We start from the raw sequence: 22,402 nt of genomic DNA, 5'->3' as shown, positions 1-22,402 counted from the left end.
TGGAGTTGCGGTCAGAGCTAGTGTGTGTCGTGAGCTGGCAGCTAGCTACCGTTGTTAGTGTAGTTTCATTGTTGTAGAAAAGCTGATACCTACCTAGCTAGCTAGCTAGCTAAGTCAACTGGCACATACCTGTCCAACAGACAACAGGTCAACTCTGCCTCTGCGTCACCCCATCTTCTCCTTCAATACTCGCCAACGGGTGAAAGCCAACCCCAGACTCACACTTGTTTTGGAACAAGCCTTGTTTGCTTGGCGTTTCGCCTCGCTGTACTTGCGTTTTGTACCTTTCTGGCAACTTTGAAAGTTATGTTTACAAGCCACAACCGGAAAAATCCTACTCAGTATGCCTTTAAAAACTTTTGTTGTAGCTGATTGTATGATTCCTTTCCAGAGTTTAGAAAATGGATAACCGTCTGTGTGTTCCAGGTATCTGTACACTCGGCAGATCAACATCAGTGTATCCTCTGCCCAGTGCATTCATAAGATGGCATCTGACTGGGGCCTGAAACATCTTCAGAACGAGGCAGGAAAACTCTTCAGCTGGCTTCTCCCTGAAGACTCCACCTTCCAGACCCAGATCTCTCTGTATGAATACTCACTTCGCACAGGTGACAAAGCGCTGCAGCAAACCTGTCTTCGCTACTTGGCTTGGAACTGTGAGGCGCTGATCCGCTCCCCAACCTGGACCAGTCTTTCCCTGAGCCTGGTCAAAGCTCTCCTGTCTCGCTCAGACCTGGTGGTGCCCAGTGAGACCTATGTCCTTAAGGGGCTGGAGAGCTGGGAGGCAGCCCAGGAAAACGCATCTATCTCTGAAGACCAGTTTGACCTTTTGAGACACATCCGGTTCCCTATGATCTCGGCCGAAGATTTGCACAGACTCAAAGGTCTGCGCTACCAGGCTGCCAAGTTGCAGGGTTTTCAGTTCCATTCTCTGTCTATTACTCAGCTTTTTGGAGAGGTCATAAGTCAATGGAAACCGTACACACCCAGGATCTACACCGGCAATCCATGGAGCTTCACCTTCAGCGCCCAGCAAGTGAATGACTATATAAAAAGTGGGGGAAGTATCAGTGCCTCTTTCCGTACACCTGTGCACACCAGTGCCTACTTTATCCTCTTCAGAGATATGAGCTGGTCCACCAGTTTGTACATCAGAAACTACGAATGCTCAAACTATGGTGTTACCTGCCCTGTGGCAAGGCTATCAGCAGAGAACAGCAACATGGATTTGCCTTCAGAGTTTCAAAAAAGCATTCTTTACCAGAACAAGATTGTACTAATGTGTGACGAGGAGTATGTCTTCCACATCCAGGACTTCAAGCCTCTCAACAACCAGGATATGGCCCTAATATCTACCAACAGCAGTGCAGGCCAGTCTTACCCATGCCACTCAGACCGATACGCCTATCGCATGGTGGTCCGTCCCAAATACATCTCAGGGCTCAAGTTCACTGAGGAGGAACAAGAGGCGTATGAGGAATCTCAGGACTAATGAAAGATGTTCTTTGGGTTTGATATTTTATAGCTCTGCAGTTCTAATTCTTCCGTAGTTATTGAAATTACAAAGTTTTAAATTCATTTTTTTCATTTTCATCAACTGATCAACCCAAGCTGTTTACACGTTCTGCTGCTTTTGCAATATTTTTTGTGATATTAAATGGCAATTTTGCATATTGAATGGGATTTTCATTGTCCAGGATGGGCTACAGTATTGTACTAATGACTTGACTAATGACTGGCTAATAATCAATGAAAATAATACACTGCTTTCAAGATTTAGTTGCATGAAGGTTGATAGCAACTTATGTTTGAATACATATTGAATAAATACCAACTTTTTAGTTGCCATTTACTTTCTTTCTCATGTTTCCATGTTGCTTCCTGGTAGAAAACAAGTGTTTGTGTTTGTGAACAGAGGGAAGGTACAGCATGAAAACTTTCGGGACACACTCTCACCACACCACTAGAGGAGAATAGTCACAGTCAACAGTGTTACCCCAACAGAATTACATATTAAGTATTAAATGAAACCCTTCATTGAACCATGGTTGTTGACAGACATGCACATGTATGACACACAGTATACACACAGTGTACTATTCTCTCTTACTTAATGTCACTCTCACTTATAGTCCTCCAAACAAACTATGACCTATTGATTGCAACATCAACTTAATACAATAACTAACAAGTACAGATCCTGTACGGCACATGTATTGAATTCCACTAGCTGCGGCCACACTGATCCGTCGGAAAACAGACAGAATTATTGACAGATAGATTTCTGTCCATTGGGTTGTTTTGGAACGTCAACATGGTGGGAGAGGCAGAAATAAAGTAGCCTAGCTTCGCTCATAAGGGTGCTACATCATAGAAACACGTTAAATTCACTTGAACACATTGTTTTATCACTCACGTTGGGTTGAAAATAGGAAAGAATGTCTAGTTTCTTCTTTCTCAACATTTTCACAACACAACCTGTCAGCTCCACAGCTCAGATTAAACTGTCTGTGCCTGTCATTCGATTGTGCATTTGTTTAATGTCGCCCGGCATCCCGGTTGAGTGGAGTTTTCCATTTTTAAGCACTGTGATTGGCCCGAAGGTCCAAACACCGCCCAGCCAGAAAACTTTGGTCATAAAACAAACCAAGCCAGTAGTTTAAGCTCCTAAAACAGGTACAAATTCACTCAAGGAACGGCGTAACAGTAGGCCTACGTTCCGGCCCAATGACCCCTTTGATATAGCCTGGATTTGTTTTCTCTGTCAAGAGACTCGGGGCTAGTCAAGAAACATTCCTGGCTAAAGCCTGATACTGATGACGGGAGTAATGCTCGGCTAAAATGTCACATCGGTTAAATTACCTATTCCACCAACGTCACATACCACAGGTGTCATGAACCCGCTCAGAGTCCAGACAAAACCAGGGAGACCACACAGATAGTTATGGATTTAAAGTAAAATACATTTATTTAACCCATATTGAACTATACACAAAAATACAGTGAAACATGTAAATCAGTATTATCAGTAGTGTAGTGAGTGCATGGGTGTGGGCAAGTGTAGTGCAGGCAAAATGTAAAGTGAAAAGCAAGTCTAATAGAACCCAAAACACAACCAAACCAAGGTCCTGCTAGCCGGGAGGAGAGAGAGAGAGAACTGACATATCCAGCCCTCTTATATAGCAATCAGGGGGAATTGATTCAGATGTAGCTCATCTGAGTCAGGTATGGCTCCTCCTCTGACACACCTCTGCCACTCTGACTGCCTCCTACACAGGAACAGGAAGAACACAAGAAAAACACACGGAGCCACAAACAAAGGGGGAGGAGTCGTCACACAGGTAATAATGTGACCTACTGTTAAGGTTTGCAGGACAGAAGAAGATATAGATGTCTGTAAATTGACGGCGAAGCGTGTGGCTCTGTGTGAGATCCAATATGACATTATCAGTACGGGACTGACTGTGGCATTTAGCCCATAGGCGAGGCCATCTTAGTCAGAGACACCCTCTAGAGACCATCTCACGAAGCAACATCTCACTAAGCATTACCTGACTGCCTGACCTGAATTTGCCACGTGATGCCCTCGGCTGCGCTGTGGGAAAAACAAGCCTAACTTCTGAACCACATGGATACTGTGTTCATTTGTTGATTGCTGTAAGAAGGCACTTCTAAACCTAACGATGAAATTCCCATATGGTCCTGTGCATAAACCTTCAGCCTTTAGGTCTGGCTTTGCAGTCTGTGTAAATCTATATTATGTTCTAAACCATTAATGGCCGCCCCTCTCCCTCTCTCTTACAATTGTTTTATTTTATTTCTAAAACAAGTACAGTATAATCAAACCATAATTCTAGTATCTCCACTTTACCCAATATGCATTGATTCCTCCCACAGAAACAAGGCCACTGTAACTTGATAGCGTAACAATATTAAATATTTTACCATATATATTATGCCACCACAACAAGGCCCTAAGTCTCTAGCCAGACTCTTCTCTTCTGTGGTTCCTCGGTGGTGGAACGAGTTACCAAACTCCATTCGATCTGCAGAGTCCCTCTCAATCTTTAAGAAAAAGCTAAAGACCCAGCTCTTTAGTGAACACCTTCTCACCTGATGGACTGTGTAACCAAAAAAAACCCCAAAAAAACAAACTCTTTATCTGTCTCTATGCACTCTATGCACTCAATGCACTCTATGCACTGCCTCATAGCACCTATGTCCTGTTGGACCAGAACTTAGCTTTATAGCACTTACTCTTGTTGTTCTCTCCTGACTAGAACCTTGCTTGTGTTGTATTAAAATCTCATGTGTACGTCACTTTGGATAAAAGCGTCTGCCAAATGGGAAATTGTAATTATAATTGTAATTATGCTTGAATTATTTTTTTTTTTCATCATACTTAAACACTGGCAACACAGGCATAGTGATAACCACAGTAAAAAAAAAACAGGACAAGGACAGTTGTTGGAACATCATTTGGCATTGGATATATTTTTCTTGGAACCAAATCTTACTGGGGGTGGGGATTCAGGGAATATAATTGCACAAGATTTTTGCAGTTTTGCACTGCAGACACGTTTCTCCAACTCTGACTGCATTATCAATTTCTGGTAAGTTTATTCTACTTTTGAACAAGGGAGATATCATAGCAAGTTATTGTTAATCATGCATAATCAAATTAAATCTGTTTATTATAACATTTACTCTTCCTTCTGCTGTGAAAATGTATTGCATATACTTTGTGTAGAGAAATGTGTATGTGGGAGCAAAGGGAGTATCTTTTCTCATTATGCATTTTTAAACTACTGATTCTCAGTGATATGCTTATTGATAATGTGTGTGTGTGTGTGTGTGTGTGTGTTTATGTGTATCAGAAAGTACACCGATGTTTCTATGCCCCTTGAAAATCAATCATCGCTGCCACAGCCACTATTCATACCTTTGCTGGTTGGAAAAATCAGAGATTTTCCCCCAGTCTGTCTCTCATGGAGCGCTCACATCTGGCTACCTGAGACCTTTTTGATCCTAAAACAAGCTGTAAATCAAAGTGATATCAAATTAGGAGGCTGGACAAACTCAGCTCTCTTATGTCTGTACAGTAGTGAAGAGTCACGACTTGACTGAATTTTCCCAACTATGGCATGAGAAAATATTTTTGAATACAGAAATTAAGTGGTATTTCTCTTTCATTCCTTGTTTTACTTTTGTTTTCCAGTGTATTGCAACCAAAATGAAGGAGATTTTCTTATTATTCTGCATCCTTTTGCTGACTGTCAGCTTATCTGCTGGTGAGTACTTTTATCTTGTGAAGCTGTAGTCCTTCAGTGGCATTGTGTCACTGTCCCTTAAGCACAGCACTAACCCTAACCCATTCAAATGTAATTACATGACAATTTTCAAGGCACAATGAACATGAGAGCAATTTGTTTCCCAAAAACGTCCCAGCCAAAGTAATTATTTGTTTCTTTGATCCAATGTCTTGCACAACCACCCATGAAACAGAGGTGATTTATAACTGATAAAAAAAATTTTATGTGAATGAACAGAATTCTCAAACATGGGGCAATCAAGGGTGGAAAGAAGGAACCAATTTTAAAATCATAAAATGTACTTTGCTACAGTTTATATCACATCCATTACAGAGTGTACATTTTGTTGGCTCTCCATAAGGATTGCATCAGAAACCGGCCAGTTGCAAATTGGCCAACTGTGGAAGAGGGAAGAGTAATGTAGCTCTACTTTTATTTGTAAAGCTTTTTCCATTAAAGCTAGCTAGCTTATTAATAGCTATTTTTTTTTACATTTACTCAAGTAGATTTGTGCATCAGTAATTTTACCTCTACTAAGTACAATTTCAGCAAAGTAACAATACTTCTAGGTTATTATTTTTCCCACCACTGGAGGTAATACATAGCTCAAGTCAGCAAGGCTGAAACAATGATGTCATACGAAAATGTTTTAATATACAAACAAATGTTTTAATAAATTATTTTCTTATGAGAATTATCAAAATTCTCAATATGGGGTGATATATACCCCAATGAGATAATGCTAGCAAGATACATAATGAACTATTTAAGAAATTGGGAAATTGGTTATATTTAACAATTGTGAGTGATGCTACTCGCGGCTTAATACAGACGTGACACTTACCTTAAAACAGACAGTTTTCAAGGGGTTGTCAGTATATTTGAGTGAAAATGACTGGATATGGAGTAACTGAATTTGTTAATTTCCATGATGTTTGGTTGATTTTTTTGTGTCTCGTCAGGGAAGAGGGAAGGTACCATTAGGCTGGTTGATGGCCAGGATCCTTCTGAGGGCCGTGTGGAGATTTACCATGATGGAGTTTGGGGGACTGTGTGCGACGATGACTGGGACCTTAATGAAGCCCAAGTCGTGTGTCGCCAGCTCGGGTTTCCTGGTGCAGTAGAATCCCTGTCAGGAGCATCATTTGGCCAAGGTAATGCAGCTCTGCTTGACTGACCCTCTGGAAATGAAGGCAGAATTAAGCATGAGTACAAGCACATTATATCATGTATGTGTCAAATACCAGTGATATCTAACATGCCTGCTTTCAGAAGCAAACCACTAAGCTGTGTTGAGGAACTCAGAGGAACTCAAAACAGCATCTTGTGACTAAGGCCCGGATCTACTAACATGTCGCAATTCCTGGCGCAACGCAAAAGCAATTGCGGGTTCAATTGGTACCGCCAGCACAAGGTATTTACTAAAGTAGGGCACGCAAATGAGCGGAGGCGCAGATAGGTAATTAATTAGAATTGCGACTGCGCTAATGTAAGGGCCACCTAATGCGCACAATAGCCCATTAGCGGCAATGTAATGGTGGGCAAAAGAAGCGCAAATGTCTCTCCAGTGGAGCTTGAAGTGTTCGTGGCAGAGAAAACCCCAAAGAGCTGCAGAGAAGAGCGCGTAAAAAGTCACTCTGGAACGACATAAAGTGAATGCACCTCAAGCGCGATTTAGTGGGGGTAAAAACCGCTGGTATGATATGAGGTGAACCAAAATGCTGACCATAAATAAAGCCAAAGAGGAGCCTTAACTCCCTTGAAGGAGCAAGTGCAGGAGAGCCTGCCTGAGACGCAGGTGCCAGGTGTGGGAGGGATGGAGACCTGGTGAAGGTACTGTTACATATAGCTGGAGAAGCCGCGCACACACCTCTCCGGTGTCGTGACAGTTATTACGCACACGTTTCAGCTGCATTGTTTTCATCAAGGCAATGCCGCAGAGACATTGGTTTATAATAAGTGTCAGCAAATCCAAAGAAGAGCCTGCAACTTTTCGTTTTTGTATATTTAGGTAATAGTCTGCATGTTGAGTGCGTATTCTGTTACTCTGCCAATGAGGCTTAAATTGTACATTTGTAAGTCAGCATACTCGTTTAAACCCTGCGATATAATGACTGCATGTTATGCTGTGTAGGTGATTGTGTCACTTTGATCTTAGAGCCAGTTCCAGAGACAGTTTCAGCAGAGCTATCCTATGCGCAAAATGATAAGACATGCTTTTCCCAGGTCTTAAATTCCGTGCGCAATCAGCACGTGTTAACGGCCACCGTCTTTAGATAAATCACGTCCACTGCCAATTTGCATCATTCCCTCCCTTTATTTTGCGCCTCAGCCTTGGAACACCCACAAATGCATATGCAATTAGACCAAACCGCAAAAAACGGCGCACACAGATCAACCCATGATTTCAGGCGCAATGCCCTGTGCGCTGGCTTAGTAGATCAGAAAACAAGGTTTTAGCATCCGCAATGCGATTTGCGGTGGCGCAAAGCTTTAGTAGATCCGGGCCTAAGTTTGTGCTGTAATTTAGAGCAACATTTGCTGTTACTATAAATTACTATACTATTACTATAAATCTGTGACTATTAATTTGTATTCTGTGATTGATGTCTGGTCGTAGGAAGCGGCAAAATTTGGATGGATGATTTAAACTGTGATGGGACAGAGACACGCCTGTCTCGGTGCAGCTTCAGGGGGTGGGGGAAGAATAACTGCTCTCCTTCTGAGGATGCTGGTGTTAGATGTGAAAAAGGTAAGACTTAACACAAGTTTAGGGCAACATGCCCATACTATTAACTTCAAAAACGGGTGCTTGGTGAAATTATTTTAATACATACAACACAAACAGAAACAAAGAGAGGATGGATATAACACACTAGACAAGGCTACCACAGGGGAGGAAGGCCAGTGAGATGGATGGAGGAGAGTCCAGCAGCCCGAACAAACGCTGCCTCACTAACGCTCCCGCCACACAGGAGGAGCTGAAAACCTGTCTGACACTTTATCACAACACACACTGTTTATTTTCACACGGGAAGAGAGTTATATTTAGAATATAAACACTGAAATTAAGTGAAGATGCTGTGTTTTGGGATTATTATCTAGAAGGTGATTTGTTCATGTCATTAACATGAACATAAATGTCTACTATAAGACAATCAGACATCCTCCATTAAAGTGACAGTTAAACTTACAAAAGTATTTATAGTACATTACTATATAGCACAACTACTTTAAAATACTTTGTAACAAAGATAACTTCAGTACATGGTTGACAAAATGATTACAATCTTTTTGGAACACGTTTTGGAAATGAATTCTTTAAATATGCATTAACAATACTGGCAGTTCCTTGTGTCTTTTTTCATAAGACCCATAGTAGTTACAATGTATTATACAGTACATATGGCATAGAGATCATGGGACAGACGAACTGTGTTTTACTCTCATGTCCATTTTACTTTCCTAAAGATTAAACAAGCACAGATCCTGTACAGACCCACGGCGCATGTGTTCAAGTCAATTCAATGCAATAAATAATTCCACTAACGTCACTTAGATACCACAGGTAATAACGTGACCTAATGTTAAAGTTTCTGGGGCAACGGAAGACGTGGATGTATGTAAATTAACCGCAGAGAGTGGGGCTCGATGTGTGTGGGAACAATGCTCGGCTATCGCGTTTATTGGTTAAATGACCTATTCCACATTTATCGGTTAAATTATCTATTCCACCAACGCCACATACCACAGGTAATACTGTTACCTACCATTAAGGTTTGCAGGACAGCAGACGATGTGGATGTCTGTAAATTGATGGTGAAGAGTGTGGCTCTGTGTGAGAATGGCATTATCAGTGTATGGGACTGCCCATACAGTAGCCCATAGGCGAGACACCCTCTAGAGCAGTGATTCTCAACCTTTTTCATATCAAGGACCCCTAATTTAGTCCACATAAGGGCCACGGACCCCCATTTGATGAGATTTTGTCTCTCCGACTCAAATCTGAGAATATTTTTATTGTTAGATATGATTTTGTCCAGAATTCCATGACTATCTGTATTGTAGGCAGAGAAATAACAGTGAAACTATGATCAGAACAGTCATTCTTCTACATTCTCTAATTGTGTTAACTTCTTGTAAATGAAATAATGCTGAAGTTTAACAATTCATCAGTTTGCTGGGGACCCCCTGGAGGACCCCTGGTGGTCCCCGGACCCCCCGTTGAGAACCACTGCTCTAGAGGCCATCTCATGAAGCGACATCTCACAAAGCATTACCTGACTGACTGACTGACCTGAATTTACCTTATGATGCCCTCGGCTGTCACAGATGTCAGATCTGTGACCTTTTAGTCTTCAGTCCAATGTCTTGCACAGCCACCCATGAAACAGAGGTGATTTATAACTGATAAAAACACGTTTTAAGACTTATTTTTTTATGTGAATGAACAAAATTCTCAAACATGGGGCAATCAAGGGTGGAAGGAAGGAACCAAAATTTCAAGTCATAAAATGTACTTTGCTACAGTTTATATCACATCCATTACAGAGTGTACATTTTGTTGGCTCTCCTCCATAAGGATTGCATCAGAAACTGGCCAGTAAATTGGCCAACTGTGGAGCAATTCCAACCAACAGTCAGGCACGCAGAGAGGGAAGAGTAATGTAGCTTTACTGTTTTTTTGTAAAGCTTTTTCCATTAAAATAATCTAGTTTGGACTATGTCCTTATGAAAATGGTCACATCTAACAATGTTTTCTTTTGTAAAAAGTAACTTGGTAACTACAGTACATTTTAAAGTACATTTTAAATGAGCAATTTTTTTACTTTTACTCAAGTAGATTTGTACATCAGTAGTTTTACCTCTACTAAGTAAAATTTCAGCAAAGTAACAATACTTCTAGGTTATTTTGGTACTTTCCCTACCACTGGAGGTAATACATAGCTCAAGTCAGCAAGACTGAAACAGTGATGTCATACAATCTAATGTTTTAATAAATTATTTTCTTATGAGAATTATCAAAATTCTCAGTATGAGGCGATAGCTCAATGAGATAATGCTAGCAAAATACATAATGAACTATTTAAGAAATTGGGAAATTGGTTATATTTAACAATTGTGAGTGATGCTACTCGCGGCTTAATACAGACGTGACACTTACCTTAAAACAGACAGTTTTTAAGGGGTTGTCAGTATATTTGAGTGAAAATGACTGGATATGGAGTAATTGAATTTGTTAATTTCCATCATGTTTGGTTGATTTTTTTTGTGTCTCGTCAGGGAAGAAGGAAGGTACCATTAGGCTGGTTGATGGCCAGGATCCTTCTGAGGGCCGTGTGGAGATTTACCATGATGGAGTTTGGGGGACTGTGTGCGACGATAGCTGGGACCTTAATGAAGCCCAAGTGGTGTGTCGCCAGCTCGGGTTTCCTGGTGCAGTAGAATCCCAGTCAGGAGCATCATTTGGCCCAGGTAATGCAGCTCTGCTTGACTCTGACCCTCTGGAAATGAAGGCAGAATTAAGCATGAGTACAAGCACATTATATCATGTATGTGTCAAATACCAATGATATCTGACATGCCTGCTTTCAGAAGCAAACCACTAAGCTTTGTTGAGGAACTCAGAGGAACTCAAAACAGCATCTTGTGACTAAGTTTGTACTGAGTGCTGTAATTTAGAGCAATATTTGCTGTTGCAATACATAATATAACTAATATAAATACATAATATTACTATAAATTTGTGACTATTCATTTGTATTCTGTGATTGATGTCTGGTCGTAGGAAGCGGCAACATTTGGATGGATGATTTAAACTGTGATGGGACAGAGACACACCTGTCTCTGTGCAGCTTCAGTGAGTGGGGGGAGAATAACTGCTCTCCTTCTGAGGATGCTGGTGTTAGATGTGAAAAAGGTAAGACTTAACACAAGTTTAGGGTAACATGCCCATACCATCAACTTCAAAAACGGGTGCTTGGTGAAATTATTTTAAAACATACAACAGAAACAAAGAGAGGATGGATATAACACACTAGACAAGGCTACCACAGGGGAGGAAGGCCAGTGAGATGGATGGAGGAGAGTCCAGCAGCCCGAACAAACGCTGCCTCACTAACGCTCCCGCCACACAGGAGGAGCTGAAAACCTGTCTGACACTTTATCACAACACACACTGTTTATTTTCACACGGGAAGAGAGTTATATTTAGAATATAAACACTGAAATTAAGTGAAGATGTTGTGTTTTGGGATTATTATCTAGAGGGTGATTTGTTCATGTCATTAACATGAACATAAATGTCTACTATAAGACAATCAGACATCCTCCATTAAAGTGACAGTTAAACTTACAAAAGTATTTATAGTACATTACTATATAGCACAACTACTTTAAAATACTTTGTAACAAAGATAACTTCAGTACATGGTTGACAAAATGATTACAATCTTTTTGGAACACGTTTTGGAAATGAATTCTTTAAATATTCATTAACAATACTGGCAGTTCCTTGTGTCTTTTTTCACAAGACCCATAGTAGTTACAATTTATTATACAGTACATATGGCATAGAGATCATGGGACAGACGAACTGTGTTTTACTCTCATGTCCATTTTACTTTCATAAAGATTAAAAAAACACAGGGATCAGATCTGTGACCTTTTAGTCACAGGGCAATTTTGCTTCCCTGCGCTCTGCCACCATGTCACTCACTATTCCCATATTGATCTGTCTCAGGACCAACTTCATCTGTGCCAGGACCAACTACATCTGTGCCAGAGCCGACTACACCAGCTGTCAGCCATAACTATGCTTTGGACCACAACACAAGCCTCTTGCATCAACTGGGGGAGCTGTTTGACAGTAAACGTGACTGTGACTTGGACATTGCTGTGGTGGTGGACAACAACACTGTGGAGACAATATGCGCTCACAGGCTCATCCTCTCTCTGGACCCTTTCCTCAAAACCTCACAGGCGAACTTAAGTGAACTCAGCATTGAGGTCACTTCTAACTGCAGTCAACATGTAACTGGCTTTGTCAGGTAAAAACAACCTTGTGACTTTGGATTACCACCCATTTGACACATTGTTTATTGTATTTTAATACTTTAATGAGAAAAGCAATGTAGGGTGTTGCTGGCTAAATTTAGTAAATTACATCATGTGTCTAATATTTAAAAATTACAGAAACAATTTCAACAAATCTTTGTAGACTTAGTGATAGCTGAACCTTACTAATGTTTCAATTCCAGATACCTCTACACACGACAGATCGACATCACACGATCCTCTGCCCAGTGCATTCACAAGATGGCATCTGACTGGAATCTGAAACAACTTAAGGATGAGGCAGCAAAACTTTTCATCTGGTTTCTCCCAGAAGACCCCACTTTCCAGAGTCAAAACTCTTTCTATGCGTATGCAGTCCAGACAGGTGATGAGGCACTGCAGGAAACCTGTCTTCGCTACTTGGCTTGGAACTGCGAGGCGCTGATCGACTCCCCAACCTGGACCAGTCTTCCCCTGAGCCTGGTCAAAGCTCTCCTGTCTCGATCAGACCTGGTGGTGCCCAGTGAGACCTACGTCCTTAAGGGGCTGGAGAGCTGGGAGGCAGCACAAGCGAACAAATCTATTTCCAAAACACTTTTGGAGCTCATCCGTTTCCCTATGATACCAGCTGAAGACTTATACAGGCTTAATGGCTCCCAATACCAGGCCAGCAAGTTGCAGGGTTTTCAGTTCAATGCCCTGCCCTTTGGGATGCTGCTCGATGACCTGGCAGGAGAAGAGAATGCGTTCACATCTAGGATTTACACTGGCGGTCCATGGAGCTTTACACACAGTTCACAGGACATCGCTGATTACAAAGATTTTGGTTTCTACACTCTCCAACGCCATAACAGCCTGAAGGCCAAGTTTGAAACCCCTGTGCACTACAGTGCCTATTTTGCCTTGCACAGCATACTCTGGAACACAACAGTATATGTAAGTGATGAAGATTGCTCATTTGGAGGGGTCACTTGCCCTTCACTGCCTGCTGTCAGCTTGGGGATCCAGGAAAGGAAGAGCGATTTAACCAGAGTGTTGGAGAAACGCATTCTCTACAACAACAGACTCGTTGTTATGTGTGATGACAGGTACGTGTTCCATGTTGAGGAATTCAAAGCTATTGATGGTAACAACCTGATATTTGTTCCAACCAATAGCAGTGCAGGACAAGTGTATCCATGCCAGTCAAACTGGCTCTCCTACCAAGTAGTGGTACGTCCTCAGTACTAAGGATGGGACGATATGCTTATCTCACGATGCGATTTGATACGCGATGCGGGGTTCATTAATCGATAAAACCACGATACGATGTAATAAAAAAGTTAAATGACAACATAGAATGGCTGTGCAGAATTATGTTTATTTCTGAGACACAAAACTTTCTAGCAATGGCACTGGCTTGCTAGAATGTAAACAAGAATTTAAAAATGTCAATGTCAATAATAGTTTCAATGGAGTTTGCGAAATTGTGATGGACCAGCCATCTCATTTGTGATTCCAACAGCAGAATAAAATATCGCAATTCATTTTTCTGCTCCACGATACGTATTGCCACATTTTTGTATTGCGATATACTGAATTTCGATATATTGTCCCATCCCTACTTAGTACACAACAGATTAGTGTCGGTTTCCTCTGGGAACCTCAGCAAAGAGGGTATGCAGGAGGATGAGCAAAAGCGCGATATCTATTGGGTTTCATGATCCTCTTGTCTATATATTTTATAGCATGCTGATCTCAAGTTATCCAAGCTATTCAAGTTATTCATCTTAATCCTTGCCATATCTCATCCCATACTGCTTCAATATTGTTTTGACTATTTCTTGTCACTCTAGTGCTTGTTTTAAGACCAGGCTTACCCTATATGAGAACCTGTCTATAACTTCACAAGTGATATGGTGTCTGGTATTGCTTTCCGGCTATGAATTGTTGAGGGCTGGTAGTTGTCTTTGTGATGGTCGCCTTCTTGTTTTGGATTTGACGCTGTGGATGGGTGGGTAGAGGAAGGGTCTTGTCTGCCATTGTAACCTTGTTGATTTTGTTCTGTATACCCTTTATTCTCAGAAACTAATAAAATTTGTGTTAAAAAAAGACCATGCTTGAAGGCTTTCATATCCCTACTTTTTTGTCTATGATTGTTTAAAAATATACTGTATATTCTTCAAAAAGCCCTGCAAAATATGATTCTTGTTGTTGGACCCTAATTAAAGGATGAATGTCAGATGAGACCCTTGGCCTGCAATCCCAGGTTAAAGGAAAACTCTCATATTCCAAGCCTAAAATGGATATCTTTTGTCTTTTCATGTTATTTAAATAAGAAAATTAAAAAAAAATGTGCACCCACATTTCCACTGAGACTTAATTTTTAGAGGTCATCTGCCTTCCACACTGAAATGAATCTTGGGAGACTCTATCAGTGACAGATTACCAGAATTATGTAGTATTAAATTAATTAAACCCTTCAATGAACCATGGTTGTTGACTAAGAAGACATGCACATGCACAGTATGTGTTTCTCTCTCACTTATTACTCTGTGACTACATAAGCAGCAATGTGACCGGCTCAAACAACAACGAGGAAGTGGTCACCATGTTTTTTAACTAAAGGGAAGCAATATCAAGCCAGCATTGTAACCTGTAGCCTGTATTGTAGCCTGAATGGCCTCAAGATGTCGCTGCAATCATTTATATTTACTTGTTGCAAATGAGTTGCAGCAGTATCTTGAGGCCCACTGCCACCAGCTGTGCTGGAATTCCTGCAAACAAACTATGGCCTATTGAGAACAATTGAGAACAGGCTTTGCAGTCTGTCTATATTATGTTCTAAAACCATGTATGGTTTCCCCTCTCCTTCTCTTTTGCAATTAATGTTTTATTTTATTTTTAAAATAAGTTCCCGCACACTGTCCACTACACTTGGAGTTGAATGGATTTTATTTGGAACAGCGTTTCGGTATAATGACCTTCCTCAGTTAATCTTCAAAGAAATGGGAGAGACCATCCTACAGTATATACAGTACATTACAGTAGGTTGGATGGATCACAAGGACTAGCTTGCGCCCAAAATTACCTTCATTATCATAAGCATTATGAATACAAATTTACATAAAAGAAATGCACACACAATGCACATCATGTCAGTGTTTACATATATATATAGGCTATACAGGGTGATTCAATCAACCTACCAAAACAAAAAAAAAACGTGGTATCAGAACTTAGCCTGTAGCCTGGAAAAGCAGAAATAGAAGATGCTGTTCAGACCTTCTGGTAACAGGGTGCAATGTAAAGGAATGGTTTAGTAGCATTTTTATCCAATGAAGAAATCACCTTGTATAGCTTTGCTATTTACATTTTACACTTTATATGATGTATGTATCTATTATGAGTAAACTTCTGGCATTGTTTAAATTGTTATTTACTTTGTATGATGCCTTCAGTGCATCTTCTATTTCTGATACCACAGGTTTTTTGTTTTGGTATTTTTTGGATTGAATTACCCTGTATAGCCTATATACTGTAGCTGTGCATTACGTGTGTTTTGTCTGTGTATAAATTGATATTCATAATGTTTATGATAATGGAGGTAATTCTGGGTGCAATCTGATTGGTCGAAGTGGATCCATCCTACATATAAGACAGTCTCTGTCATTTCTTTGCAGACCTGAGGAAGGTCTTTGTAACTGCAGCCTTTGATACAGTGGATCATTCCATTCTCATTCACAGGTTAAACCATTGGGTGGGGGTCTCCGGTTCTGCCTTAAACTGGTTTTCTTCATATTTATCTAACAGATCTTTCAGTGTCTCTATTAGCGACTCATCTTCTTCCTCTGCTCCCATGTCCTGTGGTGTCCCCCAAGGTTCCATACTTGGTCCAATCCTCTTCTCCATCTATTTGCTTCTGCTAGGCCACATTATTCAAAAACACAACATTTCTTTTCACTGTTATGCGGATGATACACAGATCTACCTCCCCCTAGAGCCTAATAACTACACCAAACTAACTGACCTCAATAACTGTCTTCAAGACATCAAATCCTGGATGGCTGCAAACTTTCTTCAGCTCACTGAGAATAAAACTGAAGCTATCTTATTTGGACCACAGCAAGTTTGACAAACAAATCAATCAGGTAGTAAAATTGAGCTTCATGCAGCTCCGCATAATCTCCAAACTCAGATCAATTCTCTGTACTTCTGACCTGGAGAAAGTCATCCATGCCTTCATATCATCCCGCCTTGATTATTGCAACTCGTTATATTTTGGTATCACTCAGTCTAGTTTATCCCGTCTCCAACTAGTTCAAAATGCAGCAGCAAGAGTTTTGACAAGGTCAAAAAAGAGGGAGCACATTACTCCCATTCTTGCCTCCCTACTACACTGGCTGCCTGTTAGCTACAGAATTGATTTTAAAATCCTGATGTTTGTTTACAAGGTGTTAAATGGTTTCGCCCCCTCTTACATTACAGAACTCCTGTCCCCATATCACACTGTCAGAGTACTGAGATCGTCTGACCAAAGACTTCTGTCTGTCCCGAGATCCAGGACTAAGTGTTATGGGGACAGGGCCTTCTCTATCGCTGCCCCAAAACTATGGAATTCTCTTCCTCCCACCATCCGATTCTCCCCCACTATTGAGATCTTCAAGAGTCATCTTAAAACACACTTCTACTCACTAGCTTTTAACTGTGCCTAACTTAACTAGCTCAGGTATTTCTCCTGGAGTCTCTGTAGGTCTGTGTTGTCACTTTGGGCTCTGTGTGACCATGTGCCTTTACTATCATTATTATTATTATCATTATTATTTATCATCACTCTGATCTTTTCTCCTCTTCTATTGTGTTTGTCTCCTTCTTTTGTTTTGTTTTCCTCTGTGTGTGTTGTAGAGCACTTTGGATCAACTGTGTTGGGTGTAAAGTGCTATATAAATAAAGTTGAGTTGAGTTGAGTTGAGAAACATTATTCCTAATAAGATCTATTTAATTTATTGTGTAGTGGACAGTGTGTGTGAGCTTTTTCTTTTCAATTGCTGAATTTCAGTCCTCTCCTATACACACCTCTCTTTGGAATTCAGGTGTGCAAAAGCTTTATTGTATTTTGGAAATAAGTATAATCCAAGTATAATTCTAGTACCTCACCTCCCCCAATATTTCTTGATTCTTCCAACAGAAACAACATCACAAACAGCCCGCTTTAAGTGGTTAGCATTATAACAACATTGAATTCTATTTGTCTCATCATACTTAAACATTGCATGCATGGTGGTGACACATTAAACCTTTGGCATCAGGTATTCTATTATTCTGGGAATCAAACCTTAGTAGGGGTGGGGATTCCGGGAAAATAATGTGTGCAGTTGTGCAATTGACACATTTCTCCAACTCTGACTGCATTATCAGTTCTGGTAAGTTACTCTTCTTTTGAACAAGGGAAATATAATAACACAATGAAGTTATTTTTGATCATGCATAATCAAAGTAAATCAATTTATTTATTATTATTATACCTCTTCCTTCTGCTGTGAAAATGTATTGTAAATCCTTTGTGTAGAGAAAGGTATGGGGGCAAAGGGAGGGTGGTTTTTCATTGTCATGCATTATTTTGGAAAAACTATAGATGCTCAATGATATGCCTATTGATAGTGTGTGTGTGTTTATGTGTGTGTTTATGTAGCTATATCAGAAAATATACCTATGTTCCTATGTCCCTTGAAAGTCAACCGACACTGCCACAGCCAGCATTAACATCTTTGTCAGTTGGGTAAATCTTAGATTTCCCCCCGTCTTTCTCTCACTTTTCGCTCACATCTAACCTGAGACCTTTTTGATCTTAAAAAACAAAAGCTGTAAATCAAAGTGATATAAAATTAGGAGGCTGGACAAACTCAGTTCCCTTATGTCTGTACAGTAGTGAAGAGTGACTAATTGTCCCAACTGGAGCATGAGAAAATATTTTTGAATACAGAAATTAAGTGGTATTCCCCTTTCATTCCTTGTTTTACTTTTGCTTCTCAGTGTATTGCAATCGAAATGAAGAAGATTTTCTTATCATTCTGCGTCCTTTTGCTGACTGTCAACTTATCTGCTGGTGAGTACGTTTTTATCTTGTGAAGCTGTAGTCCCTCGGTGGCATTGTATCACTGTCCCTCATGTATGAGCACAGCTTTTTTCAATTCAAAACATTTAAATATAATTACATGACAATTTTCAGGCACAATGAATGTGACAGCAATTTGATTGTTTCCCAAAAACTTCCCAGCCAACGTTATTCTTTGTTTCTTCATTCCAATGTCTTGCACAACCACCCATGAAACAGAGGTGATTTACAAATTATAAAAACAAATGTGTTAAGACATATATTTTTAATGTGAATGAACAAAATTCTCAATATAAGGCAATCAAGGGTAGAAGTAGCCAATTATAATTACTCTCGTTAATATTATGGAGTAGCTTTGTTGTTTAAATGTACATTTTTGAGTAATTTTTGAAATCAGTAATTTTTACTTTGACATACGTATGATTTGATTGAGGTTTTGTACTGCTACATTTTATATCACATCCATTACAGAACACAGATTTTGTAGGCTTTCAATAAGCATTGGATCAGAAACTGGCCAGTTGTAAATTGGCAAACTGTGGAGCCATTCACAGTGAACAGTCAGGAGCTCAAGAAGGGAAGAGTAATCTGTATGGAAGAGGATTAAGGCCACGTGAAAAATGTACTGAGTCATTAATTTTTTTCCCCAAGTTAATTCTTAGAATTCTGCAAATTAAGTCAGAATTTTGAGTTTAACGTCAGAATCTCAGAATTCTGACTTTAAACTCAGGATTCTGACTTTATTTGCAGAATTCTGAGATTAACCTCGGAATAAATAATCTCTTCCACATAATCTCCTTACTTTTATATGTAAAGTTTTTTCCACTTAAAATAATCTAGTTTGAAGTCTGACCTCTAAGGCCTTTTAGAATTGCATAAAAAAGATCAACAATAAACTAAAAATAACTAACAATGTTCTCTTTTGTAAAAACGACCTTTGTCTCTTTTACTCTTAATATGTTTTAAATTACTTTTACTTGTAGATTTTACATCAGTAATTTTACCTCCACTTAAAGCAATATTCCAGAATGTAAACTACTCACCAAGATCGGATACAGCTAGGATGAGTTTGTAGCGTTCTGATTTTTACTTAATTTGAATGAGGCCAAGAAAATAGCCTGAAAACCTACATTTAACACATTGGTGAACAGATTCAAACAACATATCACGCTTTTAAGACAATACAGCATTTTGCATTTCTATTCTTGGTTTAAACTAAAATGAGTGTTTAAAATTAAAAGTAGATCCAGTCTCCCAAACAGGAACTATCTCTCCTAAATGGTTTCCCTCCGGTATGTTCTCTTCTATCAATAAAAATGCTATTGGGTGACAATGACTGAATGTGGAGTGAATTTGTTCATTTATATCATGCTTAATTGATTTCTGTTGTGTCTCTTCAGGTTATAATGAAGGTGACATTAGGGTGGTTGATGGTCAGGTTCCTTCTGAGGGCCGTGTGGAGATTTACCATGATGGAGTTTGGGGGACCGTGTGCGATGATAACTGGGACCTTAATGAAGCCCAAGTGGTGTGTCGCCAGCTCGGGTTTCCTGGTGCAGTAGAAGCCCTGGCATCAGCAACATTTGGCCCAGGTAATGCAGCTCTGACTGTGACCCTCTGGAAATAAGGCAGAATTAAGCATAAGAAACAAGCACATTATATCATGTATGTGTCACACTACCAATGATGTCTAACATGCCTGCTTTCAGAAGCAAACCACTAAGCTTTGTTGAGGAACTCAGAGGAACTCAAAACATCATCTTGTGACTAAGTTTGTACTGAGTGCTGTAATTTAGAGCAATATTTGCTGTTACAATACATTACTATAATATTACTATAAATTTGTGACTATTCATTTGTATTCTGTGATTGATGTCTGGTCTTAGGAAGCGGCACAATTTGGATGGATGGTATAGGCTGTGATGGGACAGAGACACGCCTGTCTCGGTGCAGCTTCAGGGGGTGGGGGGACAATGACTGCTCTCCTTCCGAGGATGCTGGCGTTAGATGTGAAAAAGGTAAGACTTAACACAAGTTTAGGGCAACATGCCCGTACCATCAACTTTAAACACTAATGATTGGTGAAATGATTTTTATACATAAAACACAAACAGAAACAGAGAGTGGATGGATGTCACACACTACACAGGGCTAGGCATCTTTCTTTTTTGTACATTTGAGAAAAATTCCAAGGCAAATTTGAACTCACGCCATAGTACACCAGAATTAAGATAATTATCATATACTTAAACTGAAGTCTGTAAAGACTGGCTGAAAAAAGTAAATCTGCTGCATAATTTAAAACATCCTATCCAGGTGGGGGAGAGTAACTGCCCCGAGTGGAGCAATTCATGTATCTCAGGGTCTTACAATTTACAATTTCCCATTTGGCAGACGCTTTTATCCAAAACGACGTACATATGATATTTTAATACAACACAAGCAAGGATCTAGTCTTGAGAGAACGAGAGTAAGTGCCATAAAGCTAAGTTCTGGTCCAAGTGTATAGAGGCAGTGCATAGAGGCAATGCATAGAGTGCATAGAGTGCATAGAGACAGATAAAGAGTTTTTATTTTATTATCATTTTTTTTTTTGGATTACACAGTCCATCAGGTGAGAAGGTGTTCACTAAAGAGATGGGTCTTTAGCCTTTTCTTAAAGATCGAGAAGGACTCTGCAGATAGAGTTTGGTAACTCGTTCCACCACCGAGGAACCACAGAAGAGAAGAGTCTGGCTAGAGACTTAGGGCCTTGTTGTGGTGGCAGCACCAGGCGCCGCTCCTTGGCAGAGCGTAGTGGGCAGGAGGGAGCGTAAACCTGAATGAGGGAGTTCAGGTAGGTAGGAGCCGTTTTGGTTGCTGCTTTGTAGGCGAGCATCAAGGACTTAAACTTGATATGGGCAGCAACTGGGAGCCAGTGGAGGGATATGAACAGCAGAGTGACATGTGCTCTTTTGGGCTGGTTGAAGACCAGACGCGCCGCCGCATTCTGGATCATCTGCAGAGGTTTGAGCGTACATGCCGGGAGCCCTGCCAGTAAGGAGTTGCAGTAGTCAAGGTGTGATATTACAAGCGCCTGTACTAGGAGTTGTGCTCAGACAGGTAGGGTCTGATCTTCCTGATGTTGTACAGGGCAAATCGGCATGACCGAGCAACAGAAGCCACATGCTCCTTAAAGGTTAGTTGGTCATCAATCATGACACCCAAGTTTCTGGCAGACTTTGCAGGAATGAGCTGAGCTGATTCGAGCTGGATACTGATCTGTTGTTGTACAGAGGGACTGGCTGGGATGACAAGGAGCTCAGTCTTTGACAGGTTAAGCTGAAGGTGACGTTCCTTCATCCATGCCGAGATATCGGCGAGGCATGCCGATATCCGTGCCGAGACTGTGGGGTCGTCTGGCGGGAACGATAGGAGGAGCTGGGTATCGAAGAGGAACTGTGAGATTGACCGGCAGATGGGTGCAGTAATGCAGGACCGTAGTGGTGAAGAACGAGCTGAGTTGTGAAGCTCTCTATTTACCAGTCAGCCTTCTTCCTAACCCTCACCTATAGTCATGAGCTTCGTGTAGAAGTTCCCGGGTCATCTCTTGTTGGAGGTGTACCAGGTACCAGTCAAACTTGGAAGAGGCCTCGGGACAGTCCCAGGACACATCGGAGGGATTATATCTCTCAGCTGCCCTGGGAATGCCTTGGGATCCCCCAGGAGGAGCGGGTGAGAGCTGCCGGGTAAAGAGAGGCCTGGGTGCACTGCTGACCCCGTTTCCACCGCGACCCTGTAGGATGAGTCGCTTGAAAAAGGATGGATGGATAGTAAGTGCTATTTGTCAGGGCACATGGCTGTTGATTTACATGTTGGCTGTTGCAAGGATCTAACACACAACTTTTTGGTTATGGGATGGCCTCTAATCTTTTTTAATGGCTGTGGAGCAGATAAAGAT

At 40.6% G+C, this 22,402-nt stretch overlaps 1 protein-coding gene across 1 annotated transcript in view; it reads left to right on the top strand.

The window, feature by feature from the left end:
* LOC139918996 (scavenger receptor cysteine-rich domain-containing protein DMBT1-like) overlaps nucleotides 1-22,402 on the top strand; it is a 28,524-nt gene that overhangs the window by 4,083 nt on the left and 2,039 nt on the right. The window contains exons 6-14 of the mRNA XM_078285644.1: nucleotides 427-1,490; nucleotides 6,275-6,466; nucleotides 7,933-8,064; nucleotides 10,596-10,787; nucleotides 11,101-11,232; nucleotides 12,076-12,361; nucleotides 12,572-13,494; nucleotides 19,863-20,054; nucleotides 20,349-20,480. Of these exons, the coding sequence (XP_078141770.1) occupies nucleotides 427-1,490; nucleotides 6,275-6,466; nucleotides 7,933-8,064; nucleotides 10,596-10,787; nucleotides 11,101-11,232; nucleotides 12,076-12,361; nucleotides 12,572-13,494; nucleotides 19,863-20,054; nucleotides 20,349-20,480 (3,245 nt within the window). The remainder of the gene's footprint in view (nucleotides 1-426; nucleotides 1,491-6,274; nucleotides 6,467-7,932; nucleotides 8,065-10,595; nucleotides 10,788-11,100; nucleotides 11,233-12,075; nucleotides 12,362-12,571; nucleotides 13,495-19,862; nucleotides 20,055-20,348; nucleotides 20,481-22,402) is intronic.

Source organism: Centroberyx gerrardi, chromosome 9 (assembly GCF_048128805.1).
Source record: "Centroberyx gerrardi isolate f3 chromosome 9, fCenGer3.hap1.cur.20231027, whole genome shotgun sequence".
Lineage (NCBI taxonomy): Eukaryota > Metazoa > Chordata > Actinopteri > Beryciformes > Berycidae > Centroberyx > Centroberyx gerrardi.
This window is presented reverse-complemented; position numbering and strand designations above follow the sequence as displayed.